The sequence below is a fragment of the Balaenoptera borealis genome (assembly GCF_965194805.1).
Source record: "Balaenoptera borealis genome assembly, chromosome: X".
NCBI classification, from domain to species: Eukaryota; Metazoa; Chordata; class Mammalia; order Artiodactyla; family Balaenopteridae; genus Balaenoptera; species Balaenoptera borealis.
Window position 1 is genome coordinate 90,687,211 of NC_138881.1, and position 15,635 is coordinate 90,702,845.

General features: G+C 49.2%; 2 protein-coding genes across 4 annotated transcripts in view; one reads left to right on the plus strand and one right to left on the minus strand.

Annotated features, from left to right (window-relative positions):
• CLDN2 (claudin 2) overlaps positions 1–15,635 on the plus strand; it is a 32,802-nt gene that overhangs the window by 1,869 nt on the left and 15,298 nt on the right. The gene's annotated exons all lie outside the window — the stretch shown is intronic.
• RIPPLY1 (ripply transcriptional repressor 1) lies at positions 2,599–11,505 on the minus strand. Of its 3 annotated transcripts, none has more exons than XM_082377591.1 (4): positions 5,587–11,505; positions 4,662–4,716; positions 3,961–4,025; positions 2,599–3,423 (listed from the first exon to the last, which is right to left on the minus strand). In XM_082377591.1, exons 1-4 carry the CDS (start codon positions 5,715–5,717, stop codon positions 3,165–3,167), a joined length of 510 nt encoding a protein of 169 aa, XP_082233717.1. In that variant the 5' UTR covers positions 5,718–11,505; the 3' UTR covers positions 2,599–3,164. The 3 variants fall into 3 exon arrangements, with proteins under 3 accessions (XP_082233717.1, XP_082233716.1, XP_082233718.1); XM_082377590.1 differs by having other exon boundaries at positions 4,641–4,716; XM_082377592.1 differs by having other exon boundaries at positions 2,599–3,452; positions 4,641–4,716.

Sequence of the window (15,635 nt, forward strand, 5' to 3'; positions counted from 1 at the left end):
ATGGTACAAGGACTCGAGCAATTTCTGAGATATGAAATGCTCAAATGAAATGAAACGCTGGGAGCTTAGGACCCAAAACAAGGATTTTAAACGGAACACTGGACATGTGGACATGTTAAAATACTAATCCCCCTTTGACTAAAAATCAATCTTGGTTTAACCCTTAGGTTAGTGGTTTCCAAATAGTCTTCCTCACAATCTAGGGATCTCTGAAGGTGCCTGACAGAAAGGGGGTGGAGAGAGTTCTTTTTTTTTTTTTTATCTACATTTAGTTAATTCTTTCTTTCTTTCTTTCTTTATTTTTGGCTGTGTTTGGTCTTCGTCTCCGTGCAAGGGCTTTCTCCAGTTGCGGCGAACGGGGGCCACTCTTCATCGCGGTGCACGGGCCTCTCACCATCGTGGCCTCTCTTGTTGCGGAGCACAGGCTCCAGACGCATAGGCTCAGTAGTTGTGGCTCACAGGCTTAGTTGCTCCGCGGCATGTGGGATCTTCCCAGACCAGGGCTCGAACCCGTGTCCCCTGCATTGGCAGGCAGAGTCCCAACCACTGCACCACCAGGGAAGCCCGAGAGTTCGTTTTTACATAGAGAGGACACTAAGGTAGGAATTCTTTTTTTTTTATTTTTTAAATTTATTTTTATTTTATACATATTAGTGCATATATGTCAATCCCAATCTCCCAATTCATCCCACCCCCCAAGGTAGGAATTCTGTGTTTCTCAATGTGGCTCCCGCCAGGGCAGCTCCATCTTTATTTGGTTGGTATGTTGGCTTTCTGCATTCAATTCAAAAGAAGGGTGTTCCTGCTGAAGCACAAAAAATAAGTTGAAGCCACATTTGGCCTCTGTTTCTTTTTTTTGTTTGTTTAATGGGGGACAAACACTACAAAGATGCTGTGACTGGTAAACCATCAAATGGCGCCAAGGATCTCAGGTGGAGATGACCGATAAATCAGTCGTTAGTTGAACAAAACAGTCATTAGCTGACTCTAGCCTACTACTACAACTACGATTACTATGAATACTACCACTTATTATTTGCTTTTACTATGTGCCAGGAGTTGTGCTAATTACTTTGCATATATTATCTCACTGAATCCTTACAACAACCCTGAGAAGAAGCATCATGACTTTCCCCATTTTACAGATGAGGAGACTGGGGTTCAAAGTGGATAAGTAACTTGCCCAAGGTCATACAGCTAGCACATGGTAAATTCCACTTTACCTACAAGCAGAAACAGAATGGCCTAAAGGAATTAAAGTGATCAAAGGTCAACTGCCTGGCAGCCTTAATTAAGGAACAAGGTTAAATTCTGACCAATAGGTGGCACCAGTGCGTGAGTTTGGTGGCCTGTTTAAGGCTGTGTCCAATTCAGGGAAGTCCCAGTGAGGGCTCAGAACTGTAGCAGGCTGTCTTAAGCTGAGAGAGGAGAGAAAGGGAGATGGCCAGCGTTTCGCTCCTGAATCAGATAATGCTGCCCTGTCCTGTTTGTAGCTCAGCAAAGATATGGGAAGCCAGCAAGTGGGGGGACAGAGCTCGTTCTACCAAGAACTGCTTTAGGAAGACCTGAGAATCTTTTTCCTTCAACATTTCCTGGGCACCTCCCTTGTGCCAGGCAGTGTGCTGTGCAAAGAAGTCATGTGGGCATATCAAACACAGTCCCATCTTACTGCACAGAAAGAGAGGTAGATGCTATGGTAGACGAGGTACTGAATGATGGGGGCACCCAGCCTGGGCTTGGGGGTCTGGGGAGGCTTCTCACAGGAGACGTGTCTGAGCTAGTCCTGTTGGATGCATGGGAGCTTATCAGATACAAAAGTGGAAAAGCATTCCAGACAGAGGATTAAAGCCACAGAGGGATTAGAAAGCATGACACATTCAAAGACAGGCAGCATGAGCTTCGAGTGTTGAGCTATGAGTCTGAAGAGACAGGCAAGAACCAGGCAATTGAACGGCCTGCCTAGAATATCAAGTTGAGGACTTGATTTGTGAATGTCTGAGTAGAGAAGCTATGGATTCTCAAGAGGACCTGTGATTTAAAAAAAAAAAAAAGTCCAACTGTTGGTGAGGCAATGAAAAGCCATGATAGGGCTTTAAGCAGGGGGCACAACATGGTCTGATCTGGTGGCCAGTGTAGAGGATGAATTGCAGAGGGAAAATGAAGACTGATTGGGGCAGGGGTGGGCCTGAGGGCCTGAGCTGTGGCAGATACAAAGGGACTTGAGAAGGTAAAATTGATAGGACTTAGTAGCCTCCCAAGGCCCCTCCCCACATGCACAGGCTCATAACCAAGGCTGCACCTCTCACCTCTTCTCCCACCCCCAGCCCTGCTTCCGACTTTTAAGCTGCCCTCTGGGGGCCTTTTTGTTCCCTTTCCAAGCTGTCTTTGAGGTTTAATCAAGCCTGATTGCACAAGTTGACGAAGAGGGCCTGGCCCCATGTTGGGCCTCCCGCGGTACATTCCCATGAAGAAAGATCTGTCAACTGACCGCAGGTAGAGCAATGAAGTGGCCTTGAGCTGCTCTCTGACCCTCTCCCCATGGGTTCACAACGTGGGCAGAGTTCAGTTAAGAAATCAGTCCAGTTCCAGGAAAAAAGGTAAACATCATCTAGTTTATTTTTCTCCTGATTCATCTCATGCCAACACATAGACCCCAGTAGATAACGGCCAAAAGGGGGAAGGTCCCCAAAGCAAGTTGATTTTTTAGATGTCCCCTTCCCTTCCTGCAAGGTCCATCAGAAAGGCACCCCAGCTGTGCTTGGATCTGGTGTTGGTATCGTATCCGTGGAGGTGAAGCCAGAAGTCAGGCTTTCCATGGGGAGACAGGAGTATGTGGCCACGTAGAAGGCTGGGGAGTCAAAAAGCCCTGAAGAGTGACAGTTCCCCTCTGCGTGGCCATGCTCTGTCCTCATCTGCTCCCTGGGGGCTTCAGAAAGCAAGTCTTCCTTCCCCTAGACTTCCTAGGACCCTCTCACTGGCAACACAACAGCAGCCCAATGAGATGCCAGAGGCCTGGGCTCGCAGGCCTGTTGGGTGTAGCCAGGGTGAGCCGGTGACTTGAGGACCCAACTTTCAATCCAGAGAGCTGTGCCTGGAGATTCCTGGCTAATCGATGCCCTGAAGCCTTGCCAGGCATACCGAACCCCAATTAGACTCTGACTGGCTCAGTTGGGACAGGTCAGGAGCAGGGAGGGACGAGGAGCTGAGGCCCCGTGCGGTGCTGGCCCTGGTGCCTTCACACACCCTTCTGGCCCTTTTTCATCTGCCCCCTCCTTCTCCTCGTCCTCCTCTTCCTCGTCCTCCTCCTCCTCGCTGGCTGAGTCCTCATAGAGGTTGATGGTTGCCTGGACAGGGAAGTTCTGCAATAAAATCTCCCCATCACTGTACAGGTAGTCAAAGGAACGGGATTTAGGCCAGAAGAGCCTGTGGACAGAGAAGAAACACGGCCCCCACTTAGGGCGCATATGTGCAGAGGGGTCAGTAGGGCCAAGAAGGAAACCAGCCCGTAAACTCCTTCTACCTGCAGTAATGGGGTGAGAGGGAAAAGAAGAAAGGGTGCTTTGTAACAGAACCTTCTGGATTGTTACAAAGTGGCTCCAGACAGGAAGGTCCATAGCTCAGAGCTGTGGGGAGCCCCAGCCCCGGCATGTATCAGTCCTGACACTGAGCCCACCGCCCACCTCCGAAGGCCTCCAGCCAAGCATTCTCTAGCCCTGTGTCCTCCGTTTCCTACTAAGGCTTTCTTCACTGACCCCTCCATAGGGGCTTAGGGGTCATTGACAATGACCCCAGGGAAGGCAACCTTGGCCAAGTCCCTTAACCTCTCTGGGCTTCTGTTTCCTGGTCTATGAAATAGTGATCGTAGCAGTGCCTCCCTCCTCCTGCCTCACAGGGCTGTTGCGAGGATTTAAAGGGCGAATGGATCTATGTCAAGTTCCGAGCCTGGTGCCAGAAGCTTACCTGACAGGGTGATGGAACTCAGAGTCAACCTTGGTGACCTCGGCACCTGTTGCCCCACCGGCAGCCTGTCCAAAGCAAAAGCTAGCATGTGGCTCAAAGTGCATGGCCAGATAACTGCCTCTTCCGTATCAGGGGTCAGCAACCTGTAGGTAAGATGGTCTAGAAGAGACCTCAGACATCTCTGGGGTCCAGTCCCCGCCCCCCCAGTAAGGAGGTCTGTCCTGGTTCTAGTTGAACAACAAGTGGACAGAGTCCGGGGGGTTGTTTGCTTTCCTGCCCCTGTTCTAACACCTGTTTGGAGACCGTCCAGGGGACAGAGTTCTACTGGAGCGGCCAAGATGCAGGGGCGGAGTGGAGGTGGGTGAGAGCACCAGGGTTGGGTGCCAGGAGACTGGGACGCTAGCGCCAGCTGCACCGCGGACGTGCTGTGGAACCTGCCCTCATCCCTCCCGCACTCCGGACTCAGATTCTTCATCTTCTACATTGCCCCAGACACCTCAGCTCCGCCTTCCTCCCCTAGCTGCTGTGGGAATCAAAAGTGGGCAGGGCTGGGAAGGTGCTTTCCGGGGTGTGCAGCCCTGGACAGAGGTCGGGGGCTCTCTGGGAAGGGACCGGGTCAGCGTGCCTGCACGTGGTCATGTGTGTGTGCGCGAACACGTGGAACAGGGGCTCAAACTCACCAAATCCACAGGTTTCCTCACCTGCCTTGGGAAGTCATTGGTAGCAGACAGCCAGGGTCTCCAAGGACAAGCTCCTCTAGGACAAAGGGGAGAGATCAGCTGGTGGAGGGAGAAGAGACCGGGCTCCCTGAGATAACAGAAGAGGCCCGCCAAAAACGTGGCTCGGACTCCATCTCCTTCAGGAAGCCTTTCTTAAGGACCCTGAGTCCAGGTCAGGACAGATGCCCCTCCTCTCTGCTTCCACAATGTTATCACACTGTTTGGTGATTATCTGTTTACTCGCCTTAGAGCTTCTTAAGGGCGGATTTATGTTCAATCATATCTGAATCCCCAACACCTAGTGTAATGCCTGGTACACGTAGGTGTTTCCGTAAATGTTTGGTGAACGGTAAATGTTTGGAGGAATGAATGAGGGGTGGGTGAAAACTATCTTGCCCCCGCTCCAGGAAGTAGAGCTCACAGTTCTACCCTCTTCCTGGGCTGGGGAAAGGGGCCAAAAATATTTCTGGGTCCACTGCTTCCCCACTACCTTTTCCTGCCAAAGGTAGGAAAAGAGCAAATGGAAATCTTATGGGGTGGTCAGGAAAGAGACGGTCCTTCAGTCACAGGCCTCTGGGGACTTTGGACCTCTTTCCCCTCTCTGCAGCCTAGGTCATGTTCAACCCACGTTTCATGGCAATCTCCCCCTTTGCCTCTCAGTGCACTGGGCAACTTGGCCCATGAGGGCCTGGCTGGTTGGCTTTCAGCTTTGCCAATGCCCACTGTCCCCAAGTCCCCTCCTGCCAGCCGGAGGGATTAGTGACGTGAAGAGCCAGTTGAGATACTGGCGCCTGAGATGGGGAGGGGGCACAGAGAACAGGGGTGCCCTGGACATCTCATTTCCTTTCCTCTCCCAGGAACCCCACTAAGACTGAGTTCAGATTGCCAAAGGCCAAGTTCCACTTACCGTTCACTTCTGTCTACTTCTTGTCCAGAGGAGAGAAGGGGCGATGGGTTTCCCAGGCCAGGGAGCACCAGGGGGCCTTGTGCTAGGGCTGGAGCTGAGGCTGGGGCTGGGGCACGAGCAACAGGGTCCATCCTTAGGGTGTCACGGCCAGGCAGGCTGTGGGGTCCTCCTATTTCTCAGAATCTCCCGCACTCTTTTGGCTTTTCCTGGGAGACCCTTTTATAAGGCCTGCCTGGACTCATAAATTATTCAGGGCCGTGCAAGGATGGGCTCCCTGACGGGTAGGGGAGGGGAGGGGAATGAAGATTTAGGAAAAGGGGCTCAGGGAGGGAGAACTGTGTCGCTGGGTGTGAAATCTCTCCCAGTTGAATAAACAGAGAGTCAGTGGGGGGCGAGGGGTTCTCTTTACCTCCAAGTCAGAAAGGAAAACACAAAAGGGGTAAATCGCACACCGTTTGTGCGAATTTCCCAGGCAGGAGCAAGGCCTGAGGGGCGGGGAGGGAAGGAGGGAAGCTCGTTAGAAACCACAGAAAGTTGTCAGGCGCAGAGGGCAGGGTAGACAGGCCTTTAGCAAAGCTGGTTCCCAGTGAGAAGGCCCAGCTGATCCGGCTAAGGCGAGCGAGGGACTCATGTTATTTCAGCTCAGACCCCAAATGGAGTTGCCAGGTGGACCTGATACGGGGCGACTGCCATTAAGCATATCACCGGGGTTAAGGAAAAAACGGAGGTTGTGGGTAGGACGGGTCCGGATGCCTGCAGGGGGTGAACCTCAAGTCTTCTTTCCACGCCCTCCCGTTTACTGGTCAGTTCATTTGCAAAAGTGCCTCAATCCCCTCTCGAGCCTCAGCAGTCAGTGGTCCAGGAAAGGAGCGCGGGCAGCATTTCCAGGGTTTCCAGGTCAGAATCGGGATCTCAGAGCTCAGCTTCCAGTCCGGGCGCCAGGATGCGAGCCCAGTGGTCCCAAAGGGCACCGTCAGCCTGAATGCTCTGCGACGGGGGCTGGATAAATGGGTACTGACCCCGGGGCAAGCCCAGTGGCTGAGCCACAGTCTCGGCCTCAGCCAGTCTTCGGGGTCTTTGCCAAAAAGTTTGCAGTTACAACTACTGGCAGGTTCCTTATGCTTTAGAGGTCCGAAAATATGCCTCCTGACCTCAGTGTCGAGCACCGGCGCGGATTTATTTAGCTTCTCGGATATTTGTCACAGCCGGGTGTATAATCGTCAAAAATTAGAGACCACCTCAATGTCCAATAATAGGAAACCAGTTACGTTAATTAGAGTAAGTCCTTGTAACCGAGTACTAAGCAGGCACTCACAATCATGTTCTGGGAGGTATAATTCTCGACACAGAATGTAAAAAAAAAAAAAATCAGTTGCTAGAATAGCATGAATAATTTGATTCAAGGGCTCTTCTTTTCTCTGTTCACCTACCCCTTACCTTCACCCCACTTCAAATTCCAGCCCCACTGTGTTCTTTGCAGCAAAGGAAAATCGGAAGCAAGCCAAATGTCTCACTTCAGAAAGCTGGTTAAATAAATCATTGAACGGTTAGACAATTTTATAATAAGATTGGCTTGGTAGAAGATTGGGAAAAAGTTAATATACTGAAGAGTGAAAAAAAGAAACCTGTACAATATAACTTAGAGGATGATCTTGCTTTGGTAAGAAAAAAAAAAAAGGAAAAAAAAAAAGAGACTGGTTAGAAGAAAGGAGAAAGTTACAGTGGTCAGTCCGGGGAGTGAGATTATGGTAGATTTTTACTTCCTTCTTTAGGCTTTTCTGAGTGTTTCTAAAAGTTCTGCAAGCCCTGATACTCCTTGGGTAGTAAAAAGTAAAGACACACAAAAATAAAAAGAAAGAAAGAAAGAGATGCTTATCCACAGAGGAGAGAAAACTCCTGGGAAAATGACAGCCATTTTCAAATATCTGAGCATTAGACTGCAATAAGATTACACTTGTTCTGCGTGACTTCAAAGGTAGGGCTGAGGCCCATGGGTAGAAGCTACAGGGAGACACATTTTGGCTCAATCAAAGGAAAACTTTGCAACAGTCCAGCCAACACCTAAACCAGAGACCTGGCACTGTACCGGCCCTCAATAAACAGAGCTTTATTATATGTGGCGAAATGAGTGGAGCCTTGGGCTGGGCTAAGCTCTCTGTCCCTGAATTGTGTAAGTGCGAGCTGGATCGTGGATCCTGGATCCTGGAGTGGAAAATCTAGAGGGTGGGGCAGGAGATGGTGAGCAGGGCTGCTGGGAAGCCCGAGTTTCTATTAGTCTCTGAGGGTTCTTGTTAAATTTACCTCCAGAAGATGAAAACGTGCCTGTATTGTGTCAATACGATGGCTCAAATGAGCGCCTGAGAGGGGGCCAGGTTGAAGAGACTGGGCTGGAAGGAGATGGTATGTGAAGGAGAAAGGAGCAGACCTATCGTCACAGCCGGGGATCTTTTTGATCTCTAGGTGGCCATGGACTCTGAAAATGGGCAGGAGCGGGGAGAGAAAGGGAGAAGAGGTAGCTATTCCTCCAGAGCCCAGGGCTCATTCCCAACCAACCGTGAACTTGTGTTTATTCAGCCGCAATCTTTCATGATCGGGGCTGTCCAGACCCTTCATTCCCCTGAGCAGCAATCCTCGGAGTTCCCCCCTCACGCCAGCTCTCGCATCCTTTCCCGGAGCTCAGGTAGCCTTCAGGCCTGTGTTCATGGATCGTTCTTCTCCCTACACAGCTGCTCTGTCTTAACTACCTCCTAAGAATTAGCTCAGTCTCATTCAGCTTGTGGGAGATGAAACCACTGGCCCCTGTTGGGGGCCTCTCCCCAGCCCGAAGGATTTAAGGCCTACAAGGGTTGCTGGGCAAAAATGGGAGCCTGGAGCGAGGCGGGCAGCAAGGTGGCAGGAAAGGCCTGGGACCACCAAAATGAAGCACTTCCTGTCAGGGCAATTACGATCCTACCTCTGTTTCCCCTAACAGCACTACAGTGCCTCTGGCTTTTGTCGGTGATGGCTTTGCCAGAGCATCGAGAGGGCTGGGTATCTCCTCTGGGCCAGACGCTGCTGGGCATTGCCAGGCAAGAGAATGGGCTAGAAAGAGGGGCGGACACTGCCTCAAGGTTCTGACAGCCTAGGGAGGGAGACAAGACCTGCATGGGGGAAGACTTGGTCAACCTCAGCCGGGCCTGGTACCCCTCCACCACCCTGAAGCATGTTCCCTTGTCGACTCCCCAGCTCCAGTCTCCACATTCCCTGGGCCACGCTCCAAACTTCCTTCAGCTCCTACCACATTCCCGCCCCACCCTCTCCCCACAGAACAACCTCTGCTCCCACTTCCCTGAGAAAACAGAGGCTTTCAAGCATGAATTACCTCAACGCCCTGCCCCCCACCCAAACCTGGCCTGCCTCCCCAACTTCCTTCCCCTCCAGCCCGCCCTTCTCAGGGGACAATGTGCCCCTCTCGTTAAAGGCTAATCTGTTCACCCGGGGCCATGGCCTCATCCACCCTCCTTCTCTGGGGCCTTCCTCCAGGCCCTTCTCTTCAGGAAACTTCAGCTTCTTTATTCCAGCTCTTTCCCTCCTGATTATAAAGTGCCTGTCTCTGTCATCCCCCAGAACAAGGTCCCTCCTTCCCTAGATGTGTTCTCTTGCTCCCCTAACTTGCTCGCTCTCTCTCTCTCTCCATCTCTTTCTCTCTCTTCCCCTCCCTCCTTCCCTCTCTCTTTTCTTTCCTTCACTCTCAGATTTGTTGAAAGTAGAGTCTATACTTTTCCCAACTTCCCATTTATATCTCAACCTACTCCAGTTTGGCCTCAGCCCCATCCTCCTAGGGAAAGTGCACTACCAAAGGTCCCCATTGACCTCCTAATTGCCAAGTTCAATGATCTCTTTGAACTCTGGGTGGCCAAAGGCCCTGTTGGCCAAATCCTCATTTCTGAGGCTCTCCTTTCTCTTTTGGTCACTCTCTCATGGTTTCCCTCCTACTTCTGGAACCATCCCCCTGGGTATCTTTTGCTGACCTCTCTTCCTCTGCTCAGTCCTCACATCTGTGGTTCTCAATTACAGTCCACAAATGAGGCTGATACACAGTAATGTTTTCAGTAGGTCACAGCAAAATGGGAAAAACATCAAAAGTAGAGCTTTTCAAAAATCTCAATGTATTCAATTATAAAAGATTGTCCTTTATTCTGACATTATGCCTTTCCTAATTTTTTGGTGGCAAAATATTCTCTCTTTCTTGAAACGATGGCAATGATGGATATTAATTTATTTCTCTAATGTCCCTATTTGGCAAAATAAAAGTGTTAGTTTCTCTATGTCAGTCCCATTAATGTTTATTCAACGAAGGAAAAATTGACTCATATTTCCAGCCTGAAGTTTTCCTGATAGGTGTCTCAAACTCGTTCCAAAACCAAACTGGTTTTGTTTCCCACAAACTTCCTCTGTACCTGCCTCGATAAGCAGCATCATACTGGCCCAGTCACTCAAGCTAAAATCCTCAGCCACCAAGCCCCATTGATTGTAGTCTTCACCATTTCTCACGTTTGTCCTCTCTGTGCTCCCCACTCTCCTGGTTGTTTCTTCAGTTATGGCCTCATCCGTCCTCTCTCACCTGGACGCTCGAAGCAGCTTCCAGATAGGCTCCCCCATCCTTGACTTGGCCTTTCTGATCCATCCTCCTCACAGCCACTCCAGTGATCTTTCTATAACACAGGACTGAGTATGCTCTTCCTGGGCTTAAACACTTCCAGTGATTCCCAGTTGCCTATGGGAAATGTCCAGCCTTCTACCTCCGGTGCCCTCCTTACATCAGCCACTGCAGCTCCCCTTTAGAGACCTCCACTCTATAAACAGGCCATGCCTTGCACCTGTAATCTTTTCACGGTTTAGAGGCGCTGAAAGTCTCAGTCCCACCCTGTATGGGACTTGTCACGGGAAACACTGTGGGTCACAACCAGTGGCAGAGCTTAAAATCGATTTAGTGGGTTGCAGACAGCATTTGAGAAAATGAATGAATAGCAGATAGAAGAGTGAATCACATGGGGCAAGGCTATACGTTGTTCTGCGAAGCTTTTGCTTTAGCCAAATATCTAGATCTAGATTGAAAGATACACAGATGCACGTCCTGGAATATGCTGTAAAATACGTTTCTTACTGTGGGTCCCAGTCTTAAAATTTGATTGCACTCGAGGGACTAGATGTTATTCTGGGACTCATTTAACTAGTGCTGTTCGTGTCAGAGTCCTTGCTCTCAAAATGGGTCTAGTCTCACTGGGCCGTGTAACAGAGGTCAGGAGAACAGATGATGCCAGGGAGACCTCATGGAAGAGGGGCGATCGAGTGGGGCTGGGCTTATGTGGGCAGAGAGAAGGGGAAATGTAATCCTGGCACAGGAGTGCATAGTAAGAGGGCAGAACATTTGTTAAACATTTATGTACCAGGCACTGTTCTAAGCATTTTGCATGGATTAATTCAAGTCTCACAAACAACCCTGTGAAGAAGATGCTATTTCTAGCCTCATTTATAGGTGAGATTAAGGTACTTGCCCAAGGTCACAGAACTAAAAGTGACAAAGCTGGGATTTGAACTCGGGTAGTCTCTGTTCTCTTAAGCACTGAGCTGCACCCCCTGCCACTGGGGGCCGGTGCGGAAAGGGGGCTGAGCAGAGGAGAGGGAGAGCCTAGGCCAGCAGGAAACCGGAGGAGGACCTAAAATGCCAGGCTGAAAGGCCCAGAACAGGTTCTGCTCTCACCTCGGGAAAGGAGATCTTACTCGTTCTCTCTAGCTTCTGCTTCTTGAGCCAGGGTCCCTGGGGTTAGGGGCAGGAGGCCTAAAACCAGAATGGGGGCCAAGTGGAGGCAAGAAGCTAGGCAGGGTCTGCTCTAAGAGAGGAGGGAAGGGGACAATTCTCTTCCTACCCAAGCCTGTCCCCAGAGCAAAGCTAGCAAATGGTGCCTGGGGCTTCTGCCCTCAAGTCCAAATGTCCCAAATGTGCCAAGTCTTGGGCCCAGCCCCTTGGGTGCCTGGGACAGGGGGTCCCCTCTGGAGAACAGTTTGTTGCTGGGTCAGCTCTCCTCCTGCGCTTTTTGCCTCTTGGCCGCCATTTGAGCCGGGCCTGTGGCCCATGTGGTGCTGGGTCTCTGGACAGAGCCCCTCGCAGCTCCCCATTTGCTCCTCATTTGGACGGCAGGGGCCTAGAAAAACAGAGCGCTGAGGAGGCAGGAGGCGTGGGAGGGAGGGTGCCTGGGAAGGTCACTCCCTCCTCCATTAAATCCATCCAGCCCCATCCCTGGCTTCTCTGGCCAGACTCTCCAGCCTCTTCTATGAGCCAGCTTCCTTTCCCAGCCTGGCCTGAGGCCTGGGGAAGATGCAGCGATGCTGAGTTCTCAGTAGTGCATTCTCTTCTCTTTTCTTTTTAGTCTTGGCATCCTGCAGATCCTGCGTAAGTAAACAAGAGATACCGGTAACTAGCTCCAGATGTCTTCTTGGGAGGTGGATCCTGACACACTAGTAAGAATACCCAGCACCGCAACAAAAATAGTTAACATGTATTGAGCCCTTACGATGTGCCGGGCGCTGTGCTAAGCGCTTTATTGCTTTATTATTTCATTTACTCCTTGTGGAAACCCTATGAGGTAGGTACCATGATTCCTCCCATTTAAAGGCACGCTGGAAACTGAAGCACAGCAAGATTAAGTGACTTAACCAAATAGCTAGTGAGGAACAGATCTGAGATTGGGATTCAAGTCTGTTTTGTTTCAGCGCTCTCTGAGATTTTAGAATCCAGCTGTGTGGAGAGTGCGGTCCATTTAGCAATTGCCCCGGGTGCCCCACTTCAAGGCCCGTGTGCTGCTATAGAGTTAGGCAGGTGGCAGAGGGGGGCCAATGAAAGTGGGTGACTGGTGCCACAAGCTGAGCACATCTCCACCATAGCCATCACCAGTGCCCTGGGACTCGGCCTGATCTGTCCATGGCACCACCTCTCGACTACAAAATAGGGACAACCAGAAGTTCTGTCCGTGCTTCCTTCATGACAGCTCTGGACTCAGCCCTCACTAGTCATTGCTACAGAATGGTTTGGCTACCACTCTAGCTCAGGTGCTTATCATCTAACGTCTATATTTTGCAGTAGACCTTAAAGTGGAAAAGCTTGGGCTTCAGAGTTAGATGGACTTGGGAGTCTGCTCCAGCTCTAGCACTTAGCTGTGTGACCTGGGGCAAATAACTTAGCCTCTCATTTCTCAATTTCCCCATCTGTGAAATGAGATAGTAATGGCGCCTACCTCACAGAGTTGTAGTGAAGATTGAAGGAAAGAGTGTATAGATTGTTCAGCCTGACACATATTTAGGACTTAATATATGTTGGCTGTTATCATTATTGTAATTATTCTGTTTTTCCCCTCTACCACTGTGGTTATTCAGAGCATAGGCTTTGGAAGCAGGCCTGGGCTGGAATCCCTCCTGTATAGTTTACCATCCAGGTGGCCTTGGGTAAATTAACCAACCTCTCTGAGCCTCAATTTCCTGGAGATGAAAACAATAGTATCCATCTCACAGGGCCGGAGTGAGGACGGAATGAAATACTGTAGGTAAATTGGTATTAATTCTTTTTGTCCCACACACTTTCAGGTGTTCTCTGCATACTTGGCCAGATTCAGCTTCCTAAAGCACAGCTTCTATCCTGCTCACACACCTGCACTGGCAACCCATGACTGACAGAATAAGCCAGGCATTCACAGTTTTCCCTATAACTTCAGCCTCACTTCTGACTCCACCCAACTCCCCCTCTCACTTCCAGCAGGCTTGTTACTACATTGGCCCTGCACATGATCATCTCTACCCCTGCCTAGGTCTGGAATGCCTCTGTCTCCCCCATGTCTCAAATTCTACCTCTCCCTTCCAGGTCCTCCTTGAACCCACACTTACTCCAGGAAGTCTCCAAGAAATCCTAATATCTGCCTACTTCCGTGGCCTTATCATCTGAGTTCCCGTCTCAGATGTGAAGCAAGGCACCCTATTGAGGTGATCAGGGGAGGGGCCGTGGCTTTGTCATCTCTCCTCCCTCCCATCAGCTCCTGGCACAGGACTGGGTACACAGCAGGCACTCATTCCATGTGAATGGAATGCCATTTGACACAGGGTAATTGGTCTGAGAAGACTAACAGATTCAGTCTAGCAGAGCCTCGGGGCTCTAGGGTAGGGTGACAAATAGCCGTGACAGGTGCACGGGCCAGGATGGGTTTCTCTGTCAGTATTGTAAGACAGAGTACCCAAGATCCCAGGATGGGAGAGTTTTAGAGGGTAGCTGTTGACTTGGCTGGGACAGCTCAGGAGCAAGGCAGGTTATTAGTAAGGAGCAGCATAGCAGAGGTCCTTGGGCAGGGGGAAGCTAGAAATTACCTGGAATCCAGAAATTCTCTCCTCTTTATTCCCAGCTGTCTGCTCTATTTGACAGAACATTTCTAAGCATGTTTAAAATTTCATCTCCACCCTCCTTTCCCTCTCCTTCCAGCCTTGGCCTAGACCAGCAGCCCTAAAAGTATGATCCAAAGACCCATGGGGGTCCCTCAGATTCGATCAGGGGGTTCAGTCATAGCTACTTGCATGATAATACTGAGACATTACTTGAAGTTTTCACTGTGTTGACATTTGCACTGATGGAGCGAAAGCAACAGTGGGTCAAAGCACCTAAGCATGGATCAACGTGGTGGCACCAAACCATATTCACGTTACTCTTCATCATTGATGTATTCCTGGTAGAAGAAATATCAGTTTCACTTAAGAATGTCTTGACTGAACAGTAAAGATGATTCATTTTTAATAAATCTCAACCCTTTGAGTACATGTTATTTTTAATGGTCTGTGTGACAAATAGGAAGGATATATAAAGCACTTCTACTGCATACTGAAGTATGATGTTGGCATGAGGAAAAGCACTTGTTCGATTGAATTGCAAGCTAAACTAGCCAGTTTTTTATGGAACTTCTTTTTTTTTAACTTGAAAGAACAACTGACAGAAAAACTACGGTTAGTCTGACTTGGGTATTGGCCAGCATTTTGTTGAAAATGAATCAAGTGAACCTGTCATCGCAAGGAAAACAATTGATAGTATCTGTTGTCAGTGATAAACTCTAAGCTTTCAAGTAAGAAGTAGAATTTTGGAAAACCTGTATCTATTACTGTAAGCTTGAGAATTTCTCAATACCGTAAGGACATTTCTGATAAGATTAGTAGTGATATTAATGAATGTGGGTTTTTATATTGTATAATCATGAAATGAGTCAACAATTGGAAGATCTGCATAACTGGGTGGACCAATATTTTCCAAATGACTAACACATGATGTTACAAAATCATGGATAATAGATCCATTCAAAGTGCAAGTTAAGCCAATGGATTTTAATGTAACCAAGTACAAAAGGTTCACTGATGTGGTTTTAGATTCAACATTGCCAATAAACATTAAGAAATTACCACTTGTGAAGTTTAGGTGTAGTATCAAAGAAGAATATCCACAGTGTATTAGTTTTCTATTGCTGCCATAACAAATTACCACAAACTTAACAACTTAATATGACACCTATTTATTATTTCACAGTCCAGGGGGTTTCACCTGAGTTCTCTGCTTAGTCAAGTTGTTGGCTGGGCTGGGCTGGGCTGGGCTGTTATCTGGAGGCCCTGGGGGGAAAAGATCTGCTTCCAAGCTCATTCAGAATGTTAGAAAAATTTAGTTACTTCAGGTTGTAGGTCTGAGGTCCCTGTTGCCTTGCTGGCTGTCATCCAAAGGCCAGTCTCTGCTCCTAGAGGCTGCCCATCTTTTTTCTCATGTGGTCCCTTCCATGTTCAAACTATCAATGGCATGTCAAGTACTTCTCATGCTTCCAGTCTCTCTGACTTCCTTTTCTGTCACTAGCCAGAGAAAGCAATCTGCTTTGAAAGGACTCATATGATTAGATTAGCCCACCTGGAGAATCTCTCCTTGTCAAATAACTAATATAATCATGGGAATGATAAACATCGTAAACACCCACTCTCAAAGGAGAGGAAATTCATACACA

What these genes read in the sequence shown, in the direction of transcription:
- RIPPLY1 (XM_082377590.1), bottom strand. Translation starts at nt 5,717, where the DNA reads ATGGACCCTGTTGCTCGTGCCCCAGCCCCAGCCTCAGCTCCAGCCCTA. An exon ending in GAAGTAGACAGAAGTGAACG is followed by an intron (nt 4,717 to 5,586) that starts GTAAGTGGAACT and finishes CCTTTGTCCTAG; the next exon opens with AGGAGCTTGTCCTTGGAGAC. An exon ending in GAGTTCCATCACCCTGTCAG is followed by an intron (nt 3,424 to 3,960) that starts GTAAGCTTCTGG and finishes CTCTGTCCACAG; the next exon opens with GCTCTTCTGGCCTAAATCCC.